Here is a 16643-nt window from a genome sequence, read left to right on the forward strand (position 1 = left end):
GTCACCAAGTCAGAATTTGATGAAGGGATCCCGTGGAAATCGAGGGAAATCAAATTTTATAGACACGTATAATGCGTTTGTTGAAATCTGACAAATCAGAGCTTCTCGAATAGATGAACGTATAAGACAATTTGTCATCATCATTCCATTTAACTGCCTCCGTGGCCGAATGGTTACCACGCTGAACTGCAGCGCAGAGGTCCCAGGTTCGATTCCCGGGCCGGGTGAAATATTTGTATGGCCTACATTTATTTCTCTCGTGAATTTGGGTGTAATTTGTGGTTGTCTATGTGCGGGGCGACGTTAAGTGTGTGCGTAATTATTATTATTATTTCTCGTAATGATATAACGGGACGAGCAGACCCTGCACCTGATGATGGTAAGAGCTCGAGCTTTTTGAATAAAAATATTTTACTTTGACTTATCATCAGGCGCAAACCACTTTGGAAAGATTAAGACAGTTATGGTTTTTCAAGTTGGTTGGATTTTTTTAAGTTTGATTATTATAACAGTAGTTAGAACGCAGAATAATTCAAAACTTTATTTATTAAATAAACTTTATTAGTTGTTACTAATAATATAAAGTTTACTTTTAAATCTACTAGTAAAGTAAAATCTACTAATAAATCTATTTATTTATTAGTAACAACTTTATTTTTGGAATGCATTCTTAATTATAAATTATTAACAAATCTAAATTTTAAATTTTAAAAATAATTCATATTCGAAAAACAAAATTGTAAGTGTATTAAAGATAATCTCAGTACAGAGTACAAAAAAACCGACCTCAAAAGTATGTGGAATTACGTCTATTTGCTAAGTTTTATTGAAATATCCCCTAGTTCGCCACTATACAGGACTTGATACTGGAGATAATAAAAATAGGTTCTCACTACGACACTACTCAAAGTATATCGAGGGAAAAACGCCTTGAATTGGAGAAATAGCAAAATCAACTAAATAACTGCTAAAAGTAATTGCTCCTAAATTAAAGTTAGGCGCTATTTATAAAAAAAAATCTTCATGCGTGAACAGCCACCCTTAGAGGTGGATGATTTCCTTCAAAATGAAATGGGACCACTATGGAAGTACCCCCTTTCCAACAAAAAAAGAATCATGAAAATCGGTTCACAAATACCGGAGTTATCGCGTAACATACATACAAAAAAAAAAAAAGAAAAAAGAAAAAAAGAACATACATTCGAATTGAGAACCTCCTCCTTTTTGAAGTCGGTTATAATAAATATTCTGTTTACATAAAATATAAGACAACTTATTTCTTATCTATATATAATGTGGCGCATATCTAGCCACTGTTTAGAGAAGAATAAGTCATTACACATAAGCCCAAAGTAGGTTATCTGTATCATGTACGTCATTTGTATGTCATTTTGGAATCCCTGTAATATCTCAAATGAGGAACCGCTACTGGAGGCGGCTGTGGATAGGATCCCAAAACAATACATCTTCGACAAAAAATACAAGATACAATTGTTTGAAGAACCCAATGAAGGACTGAACCCCAGAGAGGTCCGCGTCTTCACTGACGGATCTAAAACGAATTTAGGAACAGGTACTGGGGTATTTTCAGAAGACCTCAATATCAGGATATCAACACCACTTGGTGACCACAACACAGTATTCCAGGCTGAATGCATGGGCATAAAACTGGCGGCAGAAGCAATCATAGCGAGAAGAATTAAGAACCACTCCATTCGAATACTCTCCGATAGTATGTCAGTGCTACAAGCACTGAATAGCTATGACATAGACTCAGGGCTCATTTATGAATGCCATCAAGTACTCATGGAGGTATGTATACAAAACCACGTAACCCTACAGTGGATTAAAGGACATAGCGGCTCACAATGATGCGGCAGATGAACTAGCCAGAAAAGGGTCGGAGATGGACGCTGTAGGACCAGAACCCATAGTATCCCTCCCCTACCAATGGTTCAGAACAACTATACACAAAGGTACAAAATCGTCACATAATAATGCATGGACGACCTGTAGACAGGCGAGGGAAGCACTCCCAACGCTCAATGCCAGTCTATCTCGCATATTTATTAAACTCAAAGGGCAAGAGCTTCGCACTCTAACTGCCGCCCTAACGGGTCATGGTCCATACAATAAACACCTTTTCAATTTAGGTATCACAGACAGCCCTCTATGCAGAACGGCTGCGCACATCCTAGTGCTCTCTCTCTCAAACTCTTCCCAAAGAAAACTACAGGTGATATGGTTGAAAATAATTTGAACAATTCCCAGTAAAAAAATTTATTCGAAAAATCTTCTTTCCAATAATTACAAAATTGTACAATATTATATGTATATATACTCCCGGACATTCGAGCCACCCCACATTTTAGGGCTAGAATACAAAAATAGTGTTATCATCGAAGAAAAAGTTTTCCCATGGTTTTGTAAATCTAAATCCCCAACAAGGACTTATGGAAAAGACGTTTAGTATACTAGTTTCAAAATTGCATAATAGTTTTTGATCAATCATTGTTTAAAGCTTAGCGCACTTAATATTAAAAATGCGTGGTGGCTCGAATTCTATGTCCGGAAGTGTACATTGATTGTTGTTGTTGAATGTTAACAAATTGACTGTTGTTATTGACATAATACGCATTCTTTTAAAATCTAGTTTGCAATGGCAGTTGAGTCTCAGTAGAATGGCAGTGATGGCATATTCATTCAATTACTAACGATCGATGTTGCCTTACTAAAACTATTATGGAAATTATTATGCCAAATCTTAATTTTTATGTCGCTTAATCAGTCATTTATTTAGTATTCAAACTAAATATGTACATATTTTATATATAATAATACACTACGCCATAGATGTGCCATCGACTCGCCATTGAAGAGCAGAACACCAAAAAATTGCAATGGCAGTGAATAGTAGCTCGATGACTAAGCCACTGACATTCTATCGACAGACAAGTGAAATGATTATTAACGGTATTGGAGCCCTGAAAGTTACAACCAGAGATGGGCAGTGGGTAAAAACCCAATCAATCCGGCCGTGTTTTAACTGGGTTCACCCAAAGCGGCGGGTTTTAATTCATTCCTACCCAAAATTGTGGGCTGGAATACGGCAAATTCCATACTTATTACAAATGTCGATGTAACAAATCTTTTTTTCTCAAACGTGCTCGGAAATATTTGCAATACTTTAAAAAAACGAACACGGAAAGTTTGTCATTTATGGACTATGCGACTTCTTCCCGGCCAAGGACTGCAAAGTGAGTATGAAAATCCATTACTGTCCACTTCTCTAAACTTTTAATCTACCTACTCATAATGCACTAAGTAAACAGGCAAAAGAAAAACTCATACAGCCAACTGCGCAGTGTGCACAGTTGCGAGAATTAAAAGTACCTACTTGAAACCGCTTACTTAAAAAAATGGCGGTAATATTTAAAGTGTTTCGATATTCTTTTGTTTTTTCGTCTTATATTTTGGTCGCTGAAATGAGTGAGTGAGTAGAGCGATAACGAAAATACAGTAATAGATACACATTCAAATAAATCAACACAAGTTCAGCAGACTACTATTAATGTGACTGGAAAAACAACAACATTTTCTTTTAGCATTGCCGTCCACTAACCAGAACGGGGCTTAGTGACAAATGGTCAAATATCCGTTCCAAATAAAAAAAAAATAGAGCACAATATTCTCTTTTAAAACAGTTAAAATTAGTTAACGTGTTCGATTATTGGAACTTACCCTAACGATGCACAGCTGAAATATCATTAAACAAATACAATATTCTAAAACGGCAGAGTAATTGTCCTAACACGTCAAATATTACTTATTAATATATTTCTTTAACTTTTTCTATTAAACATCTTCCTCTCTTTAGTCTTTTATTGTTTCCTCACATAGTTTGAGAAAAATTCTATACATGCCTAGGCGGGAACGGGGATTGCTTGTCTCGTATTAATACAAGGCCTCCCTGGTGCTCGTCCTTGCAACTCATACTCGTCCAGCAATCCCTTATTTCCCGGCCTCTGCAATAATGTACAATTAGACGAAGACGAGGGAACTCCACACAATACTCACCTTCCAATCCTGTGGGTTCACACTACCAAGGATGCACATAACGATTCGATTGTTACGGAAATCGATTCCAGTGCACATCGATTCCAGTTGTTTTTTTGCATCGAATTATTTCAATGCGATTTTCAAGGATATCGATTCCATAGAAAGGCAAATCGAATAGTCTAGATCAGAAAGCAACAAACATTTAACATTAAATTTGAACAAAACTGTATTTACAACAAATATTTATCGAGTTCTTAGGTGTTCGCGATTGTTACACATAGGAAATGAAACTATTTTTCCGCATTTAAATCGCGTATATTTGTTTTTTCAAACAAACCGACGTTTCGGGCCATTTACAGGTCCCATGGTCTCTCTTATATTGGACAAACAAAGCGAAGTATTTGTACCCGCGTCAAAGAACATATAACTGATGTCAAACACCGTCACGTAAACAAGTCTGCAGTCTGCGAGCATGTCATGGATAAACCTACACACTCAATGAAGTTTGACAAACCCCAGGTCCTTGCAAAAGAGGTCCGTTATCTACCCAGGATGCTGCGAGAGGCCATTGAAATTAAAAAAACATCCTAATTTCAACGGGGAAGATGGTTTCTCCGTACCGCCAGTTTAGGATCCAGTATTTCCTCTAATGAAAAATCCCAAACAGACATAAGACTGCAGTACTAATTAATATGTTTAAGTTTATTCTAATTTCTATTAATAATTAATAAAAATTCCTTTGATAAAATAATTTGTAAAACTGAATGTAGCGTAAATTGGAATGTTTTCTTTGTAAAATTAAAAATAAGGTATTTAATTAATAACTATTGTAACTATAGTGAAAAAATAGGGTGGTTTGCATCAATATTAGACATAACTGGTTGAAGACTGTACCAACTCAGTCAACCGTGACCATGGTTTGTTTGAAAAAAAAAATATATACGCGATTTAAATCTGGAAAAATAGTTACATTTCCTATAACAAATATTTAGTTTAAATAGTTATTGCCCTCGATTTTGGATATTAATGGGTTTTAACACGATTTTAACCCGGCGTTAACAAAGTACCGGGTTAAAACCCAGACACTTTCCCATCTCTAGTTACAACTAATATAATAATCCCCCTATTTTAAGCTCTACAATTATAATAATTAGTATATGGATTCATTATTTAATTGTTACTACATTACTTTATTAAGATATTTTATTATTTAAGAGAATTTAATACTTTTATTATTTAATTTATTTTCAACTATTAATTATTTGTAAGTTTAATAATTTGCATGTCTAAGTATATTTTTAAGTCTTAGCTACGCCCTTACAAGGCACATGTAATGGAATTTTATTGCATGTTCGCTAATAAATAAATACTGCAATACTAATGTGACAATACTTCGCTCCAAGCAAAGTGTAAGAGTTGCCCAACTTGCTCTAATTATACTATGTCATTTTATAACTTTTTATTGATTAGTTGTTATTTAGTAAGTTAAGGTGGTATATTTGCTGATTCACTCTGTCTCAGTATTCTCAGTCTTCTGCTTATTTCTATCTCGTTTCTTCGGCCATGGTACTTTGTAATGTGCGTGTTTCATGTGGACTTTCACATCGCAGAGGTGCGGGAATGCCTTGTTGCAGATTGAGCACTTGTACGGACGTATACCGAGGTGGATCTGGAATTTTAATAAAGTGTTGGTTATGTAAAGCAAAAGTAACAGACACACATATTATGTAGGCTAATTTTTATGGTGAACGCAGCCTTAGAAATGTAATTAGCAATGTAGCATTAGAATAAGAGTGAATGACGAGAGTGAAGGAGGGGAATGAGTGAGTGAGAGAATGAAAAGGAAGAATGATGGTGGGGAAGGAGTGAGACGGCAGAGATTTTTTTATTATTTCACGTATGCCTCATGCTTTCTTGTAAAAGAAATTAAAAGAAAAATAAAAGGAAGAAGTTACGAGCTAATCCGACGACGATTTGACGTTTTACTCCATACCGGTCTCAGTGGAAAAAATCTTTTCAAGACGATCAATACCTTTGTCACACCGATTCTGACTAACACTTCGGGGTTGTCAAATGACCGAATACTGAGAATGAGAGCGTCAAAAGGGCCACCCGTGTGATGTTGACGAAATGTATTTCGTCGTTCGTTTGTTGTGCCCTGGGGCACAACACCCAAAGTCGGCGGTGGAGCGGGTGTCTTTGCCGAGATCTGTCGGTGGAAGAGGCATGATCGATATAGGTAGGTTATGTGCCAAGCAAGTAAGGGTCTTGCAAAATTATTTCTGCGCCCAGAAGTCATCTGCTCTACATCAACCTGTTCTGGGCGCAGACAACGGATACACGCCTTTAGATCTTCTCCACTTCTATAGTGCTGAGTCTCAAATAACTGATGATATTCGGGCTAAATTAGACCAATGGACATCTAAACCCTTACATGGTAGGTTTGCCCATGAGCTGAGCCTGCCGCATGTAGACCGCTGCGCCTCTAATGGCTGGCTCAGCCGTGGAGACATTTTTGCCGAAACAGAGAGGTTCATGGTGGCTATCCAGACCAAGTAGTTCCGACAAGGAATTACCTGAAGTATAACGTGAAGGCGGAAGTGGAAGATGATCGATCGATCGACGATGTCACCAAACCACCGAAACCATACAGCATATCTCTAAAACTAGTGTACCTTACTGGCTCTATCAACCCAAGTCAGTATTGGACAATGGCACGCGTTAACTGTATTGGGACAGATCAGTCCTGATGGATAGGCCTATTCCAAATAATAGGCCTGATATTATACTTGTGGAGAGAACGAGGGGCGTGACATGGCTGCTAGATATCGGTATACCCAACACGCACAACCTGAAGGGATACACCGAGGAAAAGCTGAAAAAGTACGAACAGCTAGCCGAAGAGATTCGGCAGATCTGGCAGCAGCGAGGGGTGTATGTGGTGCCCCTCCTTTTGTCCACCACCGGCGTTGTCCCAAGGAGCCTGTCGGAGAGTTTAGCCAAGCGACATCAATTATACGTCGCCACCTTAGCAAACAATAGACAGGTAGTATGTTGCCAATGCGGCCCACACTGCTTTTATCAACACCCATTTTAAGGTGCACTATAAAATTCCCACAATAATAATAATTTATTTAAGCTCATTGATCCACTTTGTTAGTAACAATTAAAAACTTAGGACTATGTTAGTAAATTACACTTAATAAAATAATTAAAATCATAGATTTAGTATATCCATAGATTGGCCCTGAAGTATTGGAGACGAGACCAAAACAAAAATACATCTGTGTGCGTATAATGTGCATGTGTGCAAGATAAATAGTGTTGCGCCATCCACTGATTTAACTTTAATATCGATTAACATATTACACCGGATTCCTACAGCAAATATAGGTTTATTCACACAATAGTGAGAGATTTAAAGACAAATTCTGTATTTTTTTCAAAACTTAGTTAGTTTCGAAGATAAAGGGGAGAATGATCAATTTTCGTCTATTTTCTTAAACAACTTAAAAATATTTATATTTCAAAATTACAAAAAATATATACTTCAGAATTTTCCGTCCCAATAGTGACTTCAAATTCAGAATTAATTTATTTACGTTACACGTTTTGGTCACACAAATGCATATGTGTACCAAATTTCAAAATGATCAGTCCAGGAGGTTTGAAGTAAATTGGCTGTGATAGACGGACAGATGGACACACAAGTGATCCTATATGAGTATCGTATTTCGGAACAGAACAGAACTCTAACAACGAGACGAGAGTAGTACTACACAAAAATCCATTAATTGTAAGACATACTACACGGCATGAATAATGTGGGTACAGAACCAGAACGTAGCGTTACTCTTTGCTTGCCTCTAAAGGAAAAGCATTTTTCATCAAAGTGTTTGCTGCATATTTTTCAAAACTTTTTGGGGACCCAGTCTTGTCTCTTAGCATTATAAGCCATTTCTGTCGTACTTCAATGTCTTCAGGAAATCTGAATCAACAACAATAATTAAAATCGTTTAAAAATTAAAAGTCGTTGAAAGACCAAGTACAAAGACACTTTAAGACACGACGCAAGCACATAGAAAAATTCGTGAGGTCCGTTGGTTCGTTCCGTGGCTTAGTTGGTAAAGAGTCTGGCACGGTATGCAAGAAGACGTCGGTTCGAATCCGACCGGATCGAAGGAATTTTTTCTGAGTGTTCGATTGTTGTATTAATAATTATAACAAACTAGTGGAGTAATTTCACAAAAAATAATTGAATATCAATTCAATAAAAATTTAATTAACATAAAAAAATGGGTGCCTCAACTACGCTATTAAAAGAAATTTTCATTTTAATGTAGACAAAAAATAATGCAGTAATGCAATATTAATTAAATATAAAGTACTAAAACCAGAAATTTCTGATTCAATACCTATATACTAAATCTATGATTAAAATAGAAATACTTAAAAATAAATAATAGAAATTAACAACAGGCATGCGGAATTAGAATTTATGTCACCAGCCCTTCTTGGTGACATGAATTCTGGTCCAATGGCACAATATCGGACACGCTCCATCCTCCGATATGGTGTTCAGAAGGCTGTTACCGCCGCCACACATCCTGCTCATGGTCGACGAAATGCATGTTAGGACAGACTAACTAAAAGGTAGCTTACCATCAGGTGTACGGCTTGTTCTCGTGATATTATAAAAAAAAATGGTCGTACCGGGAATCGAACCCGGGACTCACCGCCTACGAGGTCATCGAGATCGTAATTACCTTAATGTGTTTTGCTAGCGCGTTCCTGTTGGAGAATCGTTTGTGGCACATGTGGCAGGGCAAGTTTACGTTCGTATGTCGCGCATACACGTGCGCGTGCAGCGTCGCGGGTGCGTCGAAACGCTTGTCGCAGCGGGAGCACTGCAGCGGCCGCTCGCCTGTGTGTTTGCGTTGGTGGTACACTAGAAGCGATTTACTCTGCAATGTGTTAACATTTCTTTAAATAACAATCATTATAGTACGAATTATAATTAGATGTCCAAAATGTAAATAAAGGGGATAACCGAACAAGAAAATTCTTTTTAAAAGGTAGTTTCCTATTTTTGTCGATAATTAATTCGAATTCGATACGGCCTCGCGTAATTAAATAGAAGGCTCGGACCACATGAATTTTATTGTAGAAATAAGAAAGCAAAGGTACAGGAAGGGTTCTATTATTTTCAGTAAAGGCGTAAAGGCTGTAACAGAACAAAATGATATAAACAAGATATAATGGTACAAAAAACACTCCCTACTTAAATTAGACTCTGGTTAACGGGTAAAAAAGGAATTGCCCCAAAAGGGCCTATATTTTGTAGACATACTATGCTTTACAAACAGTTAGGTTACATGATTTAACTGGTCAGAATTTTATATGAAATCGAGCACGTCAGCTCGCTTCGGAAATTTAGTAGAGAGTGGCGATGGAAAGAAGAAAAGTAAGTGACAAAAAGAAAAGTAATTTAAAAACGATTCAAAATTTTAAAGTCAAGTAAAAGGGTGATCAAAAGGTGGGATGATGATGAAAGAGGTCCCATCGTCACAAAACTATCATAACACTACTCGAACACCCAGACTCTAAAAAGTTCATTTCCCAATTTGGTCCAACCGGGAATCCAACCCCTTTTATTATATAATTACTTAATAAATACCCATCGAGTATATAACCAGAAATAGAGACGAAATGTCATTTAATTTGTTTGAAAACTATTCTGCCAAATCATTTCGATGACAACTGAGCTCCGATTGGCCAGCCCAAATTCGAAACAATGACGGATGTCGTTACTTGTTTCACTTCAAATCGACCAGCTTAACATGAGCTTTGTTATAATGGTCGAAAATTGAAAAATTACTTACGATGAAATGTGATTCGGTTGTTTTGTAATTAGATGTTTTGCTGTTTCCACACCACCGAACGCAACAACCCCTATAGTTAGAGATATTATCTTTATGACAATAAATACAAAACATTTTTGGAATATACGGACACGCACACGCAGGTCAGTTGTTGGCGCTGTACTATTTCAACTTTCTAATTTGTGATTTCAGCAGAAATGAGAGTTGATATTTAAAAGTGATATAAGGTTCATTTGCCTGATGGGTTGTCAAGGATGGATGGCTCTTATTTCGTCTCTAGTTTTGATTACATACTCGATGTAAATACCTTACTCGCTTCGACCCGTGAATTTGCTGAAACGGCTTAATTAATTTGGACAAAAACTTTTTGCCTGAGTTTTAGAGGGTTTTAAAGGGGCAATAATAATAATGCACACACTCACAACCCTGCAATAGGGAAACTGTGTATCGCAGGTGCCATGGACATACACATATACAACCACAAATTACATCTAAACTCACGAGAAAAATAAATATAGGCCATACAAATATTTCTCCCGGCTTGAGAATCGAACACGGGACCTCTGCGTGGCAGTAATAGGTATGATAAATGTGATATAAGAGTAAATTATAATAAATATAAGCATTATCAATAGGTATAGGCTACACACCTTAACCATTTTTCCACACACTTCGCAAATGACGGAGCCCGGCTTCTTCCGTTCGACGAAGTCGATCCGCTTTGCTTCAGCGGAGAGCGGATGTAATGACGTCATGTGAGTCTTGTACTGGTCTCGACTCGTCAGCCATTCTGCACACTGATTACAAAACATACATTAAGAAAGAAAGAAAACAAGAACAAAAACATCACATTGAATACCACAAATGACACCACAAAAGGAACAAAGAAGAAGAAAAAGTCAAGCAATCCCCGTTCCCGCCGAGGCTTATATAGTACTTATCTCAAACAATGTAAGGACATAATAAAAGACTAAAGAGAGGAAGATGTATAATAGAACGAGCCCTATCCCCCACTTACGGTGGGGTCGGGCTCGGCCTGCGGCACGTGGTCGCTTTCAGATTACAGGGTGTGCTTATACTCATCGGTGGCACAGTGATTAGTGTTACGGGAGCTTGATGAGGAGGTTCCAGATTCGATCCCTTATTTGAGCCAACTTACGAAAAAACCATTTTTAAGTTGGTTCTAGTCAGGGTATTCTGGGTATTGCCCTCAGAATTACCGATACTCTGGTACTCATAGTACAGGAAATTCCCTAGTTTGAGACCAGAAATTTGGAGTGATTGTCTGGCATTTTTCCCCTAAACACTTCTTTTTTTGGCATAGCTTCCAAGAAAAACGAATCTAATAGAGAGACAGTCGAGATACAACAACGCTATAAGTTGTATAAGGAAATAAGATATTATTTCCACTACATCGGGAAGTATGCCTTACATTTTGAACAATTGTGAAATCTTGTACCCGTAATAGAGTCTCCGTATACTACCTACGTAAAGTGGCGTGCGGACGCTTCGGGCTTCCCTCCGCTGAACCTCGGCCTACGGCCTCGGCACTTATGACTTAAAAAAAATTAACAATAGCTCTTTAATGGCGGCCATATTGACAAATGGCAAAAAGTTAATTTTGACTGCAAATTATTATTAAACACTCAAAGAGAACCCCACGTGGTGATTTTCAGCAGAATTAGAACAAAATTTTTATCAACCGCTAAACAAAGTCTATAAGGCAGCCATATTGAAAAATGACGAAAAATAAATTTTGACCACAAATTATTATTAAACACCCTTAGAGACCCCCATGCCGATTTTCAATTGAATTAGAGCAAATTTTCATCTGCCGCAAAAAAATTCTTCTATGGCAGCCATATTGAAAAATGGCGACAAACTAGTGTTGATCACAAATTATTATCAAGCACTCCAAGAGACCCCCACATCACAATTTTTGAAGGAATCAGAACAATTTTTTTTTAGAGCCAACAAACGCTGGTAGTGCGGCCATATTTGAAAATGGCGAAAAACCAATTTCAAACACAAATTATTGTCCGGCACTTCTAGAGGCCTCCACATGACAATTTTCAGCTGAAACAGAACGAGTCTCTTTCGGCAGCTATTTTTAACGAAAAAAAGACTTGTATGGTATATTAAAAATGGCGAAAACAACATTTGACCCCAAATATGATTAAGGATCCCCGCATGCCAATTTTCAGCCGCATCGAAGCAAGTTTTTCTCCGGCCGTCATTTTGGATTCGCCGTCTTGATTTTTTTTACACAGTCAGTTGACCACTATTGCCCTCTATGACATTCCTTCCAGCACCTCCTACCTATCTCTAATAGTTTCCGTGATAGAAAGCTACGAAATTTGTATGGCGGCCGTCTTGTTTATTTGAATTTCGAACATTTTTTTACTTTCTGCAGAAATTGACCAAGGTGTATCTTATAAAAGTGCACAAATATCCCCCCATATATTACAGTTTTTGCAGGCCGTTGATCACTCGTTTACATTTTCCACAATCAGGTCTTCTCATATTTGATTCTTTGCCTTGGAGCCTATCCGCGTACTACGGTATAAATATGTTTTTTCCACCATATCGGGAAGAATGAGTTCTATTTTTCTAAGTGAGTCAGGATTTGTAGCTTTATTTATATATATATATATATATATATAGGTAAAAAGATATTAATTAATATCTAAAGTGTGTTTTCCAGGCACGTTGATAGTAGTCTGGTAAACTTCTGATATTGCGGTTCGTATGGTTCTCCAGTGCATGAAATTTCATAAGTTTTCATGTATCTAGCTTACTTTGCTCAAACCCGCCAAACAGTTTTTCATGGTTAATATTGCCTCTTACTAATTTAAGACAGAGTACTATCCATTACTGTATTTTCGTTATCGCTCTTCTCATCTTAACTAAGTTTCGCGGCGAAAATACGAAGACGACGAAAAATCAGAAAATAATACCAAATCACTTTAGTCTACCACATTTTTTTAATTTTTAAGTAAACGGTACAGGCTATGTTTAATTCTCGCAATTACGAACAGTGGGCAGTAATGGATTTTTATACTTACTTTTGCAGGCCTTGGCCGGGAAAAAGTCGCACGGTTCATAAATGACCAACTTTCCATGTTCGTTTTATGAAAGTAATGCAAACATTTCCAAGCATGTTTGAGAAGAAGATATTTATTATAAAGTTATGTGTCTACTTACAATAACACACTTGGAAGGTATTTGCACCGGAGGCACTCGCCCGCTTTGTTTGCGAGCGTGCTTCTTCAAATGCAGCTTGAGGCTGGCCTCGTCAGCGAACGTCTCGCCGCAAAACTCACAGCCGTTGCTGGAACAACATTCAGAATGAAGAGTAAAAAAAACAGTGCTCCTATTTTCTGAATGTCCCTCGGCAAACTTCGCGTCAGTCGACTTAATAACGCGCACACACTCATAGCCCCGCATAGGGGAAACCCTGTATCGCGGGTGCCATGGACACACATATAGCACAACCACAAATTACACCCAAACTCATAAGAGATATAAATGTAGGCTATACAAATATTTCTATCGGTCCGGAAATCGAACCCGGGTCATCTGCGTGGCAGTCCAACATGGGAACCGTTCTAGAGTTGCTATTACATTTTTTATTTATTATACAATGTGAGGAAAGCCGCTAAAGTAAAGCACGGCAGATAATTTACAGCGTACACTTATATATTTTACAAGAAGCAGGTACATTCAAGAAAGACAACAATGGTTATTTTCTAAAGGTCCAAAAACGTGTTTCTGTAGCTACTGGTGTTTCAATCGGCACAGTAAAGAATATTTTAAAAGAATATGATAAAAAAAAGTTAAATCGGTTCCTTTTCAGTCACCTAAAAAGGCACGAAAAGAACAATACATAATTGTTACCTCGCTTACTGACATGGAGTAAATGTTAGTAAAAATAGAGAAATAGTTTTACAGCTCTATACAATTCACACGGACATCAAAACAAAACAGCAATTTGAGCAACAGTACGTTGTTCAAAATTCAAATTACCAATTATAGATTCTAAATCTAATAATTAATGGGCATGTAAATTAATATTCGGAAATCCGATGATTGCCGAGGGACATTGAGAAAAATGAAGCACTGTAAAAAAAAAAAGTTGCTTCCATGTGTTAAATAGCTATCTTAGAATTTAAATAGTACCAAACTGACACTGCGCCGCGAATAAGTCTGACATATTACTTTATTATATAAACACTGCAAATTTTAATTTTAATTTTAAAACTTTAATGTATAAATAAATTCACCGTAGTCATTTGTTACTAATATAGTATAAGGTTGCTTACTAACAAACTATGGACCTATGGTGTCTGAAAATAAAAGATTTTAATTTTTTAATTTTTTTAATTTTATTACTGCTAACCACGGAAGAAAAAAACAATAGCCTTATGCCTCGATTACTATCAGAACTGCTGTCGCCAAAACTCACTTCATAATTTGAAACATTACGAAATCTTGATAATGATTGGTCGTAATTTGAAATTTGAAAATAAAAAAAAAACCTGGACTATTTAAACCTTTAATTCTGGACTGTGAAAGTTACCTATTAATTATTGTAAGTTTCGACGTTTTGATTCTATATTGAAATTTTATGCAATGTGCTACCATCTAGCGGTTAATAGCTGAATGACGACAAATTCGAGATGTTTACTTACTTCTCCAAAAAAGAAGCGATCATATTGCAGCCGTATAAGATTTACGTTCGTTTCTTGTAACAAAAAAATTATTACGATAAACAGAAAATTGAAAATTTATTAAAATTAAATAAGACTTAACAATGATATGAAACAGCACCATAGGTAATATTACAAATGCGACTTTGACATTTTTGCACTCCAAAGTATTTTTCTAGAATTGTCGATGTTTTGCGCCCGATAAATTATAACGTACAAAGCGAAAATGTAAGGCGGAATGAGCTTAAGTATGTGGAACTTCGCGTATTGTTGGCACACGTGTCATGCAAACTAAGCTCTTCTACTGTATTTATTGTTCTGTGCTACTACATATTACCACAATTACACCTACCTCACTTCATGTTTAGAAGATAGCACCAAATGTTTTTTCCAAGCGATTACTGTAGCGAATTTCACTCCACATACTTCACAATTTGGACCGTTTCCTTCGTTGGTTTCCTGACAAACAGAACTTTGGTTATATTAACAATGCCATAATTAGTAAGTTAAAAGATAATTAGTAGTTGAAAGACCAAGTACAAAGACACGACGCAAGCACATAGAAAAATTCGTGAGGTCCGTTGGTTCGTTCCGTGGCTTAGTTGGTATAGCGTCTGGCACGGTATGCAAGAAGACGTCGTTTCGAATCCGACCGGATCGAAGGAATTTTTTCTGAGTGTTCGATCTTTGTATTAATAATTATAACAAACTAGTGGAGTAATTTCACAAAAAATAATTGAATATCAATGCAATAAAAATTTAATTAATGCCATAATTAACTTGAACGTGAAAAGTATTAATTTGAACCATATGACTGACTTCGAACCAGTGTCTGTTGCCATGTCGGGGACACCTCTCTTAACCAATTCAGCTACAAGCTTGTTGCAGGAGGAGGCTGTTCGAATATCAGTGGTGAAAATACTGATACTGTCTAATGTAGTTTTTCCTTCCGAAATCCAAACTGACTGTCAGTCAACTTTCGGTTAATCTCAATAAACCACACAAGACGATTTTTAACAAGGTCAGCAGACTTTACGAATTTCTTAGTGTTTGTTATAAATCTTTGTAAGAGATTTGAAGGGCTTTTACGCCATCATTTCATCACCTTTAAGAAAGTTATTTAGTTACTCAATCAGCCAGGTACTTTTGCAGCTACCAGAAACTGACAAGAGATGTCGCTGTAACAATTGCAATTTTTACTTATTGAATAACAAGATGTTTTTGTTTGTGTGTGATGATTTTTATATGTATAATAATAACAAAAGAATGGAGATTTTCACAAAAAAAATGTAATTATGGAAATTATGGTAGTAAAACGACATGATATTCAATAACAAGTATTTCAACCCTATATGTAGTAAATTGTGTATTGAAAAGTTTTAGGCAAGCCGGTGGGAATCGAGTTATATGGACGCGTCGCCACTCGTTTGTATTCGTTACGGTCCTAACAAATTTCCTTCGCCTCCTCCAACTCGCACCAATGTCTTCATACGTGCCCGTTTATTTTCGTATATGTCGTTATTATTTTATACTTGCGTTAATGATCATGACGGTTAAATTATACTATAGCATTTAAAGTAACTTACCTGCCTGTGTTGCGACATATTGTGTACGGACAGCCCCCGTGTAGTTGCAAATGTGCTCCCGCAGAGGCCGCACACGCATTCAGTGGGATGTTTTACACGCATATGCATTAACAGTGTATTCGGCATTCTGGAAATATGTATATACGTTTGTTGTGTATGCATACCTACATAGCATGTGTCATATTATGCTCGGTGCTTCCCACCGGTATATAAGATTTGACGGTTGTCAAATAAAGGAGTGTGTTTCCAACTAGCAAGCGTTTCACTTGGCACTACCCACGTCGGACTACGAAATATAACAACGTTTTACGTTAAATGCACAGAAGTGTAATTAAAAAAACTTTAACATTGCACTCTTATGCTACCGACACACTAAGGTTAAGACTCAACTCACACTGGCGCAGAGG

General features: G+C 36.9%; 1 protein-coding gene across 1 annotated transcript; it reads right to left on the reverse strand.

Moving 5' to 3' along the window:
• Positions 1-5348: 5348 nt before the first annotated feature.
• LOC113229823 (zinc finger protein 26-like) lies at positions 5349-16355 on the reverse strand. Its single transcript, XM_026463502.1, has 6 exons — positions 16237-16355; positions 15003-15109; positions 13146-13272; positions 10592-10738; positions 8826-9023; positions 5349-5728 (listed from the first exon to the last, which is right to left on the reverse strand). The coding sequence occupies exons 1-6, from the start codon at positions 16342-16344 to the stop codon at positions 5567-5569; spliced, it is 849 nt and encodes a 282-aa protein (XP_026319287.1). The 5' UTR covers positions 16345-16355; the 3' UTR covers positions 5349-5566.
• Between the last annotated feature and the right edge of the window lie 288 nt (positions 16356-16643).

This window comes from Hyposmocoma kahamanoa, unplaced genomic scaffold (genome assembly GCF_003589595.1).
Source record: "Hyposmocoma kahamanoa isolate Upper Pololo Valley unplaced genomic scaffold, ASM358959v1 62, whole genome shotgun sequence".
In the NCBI taxonomy this organism is placed as follows: Eukaryota; Metazoa; Arthropoda; class Insecta; order Lepidoptera; family Cosmopterigidae; genus Hyposmocoma; species Hyposmocoma kahamanoa.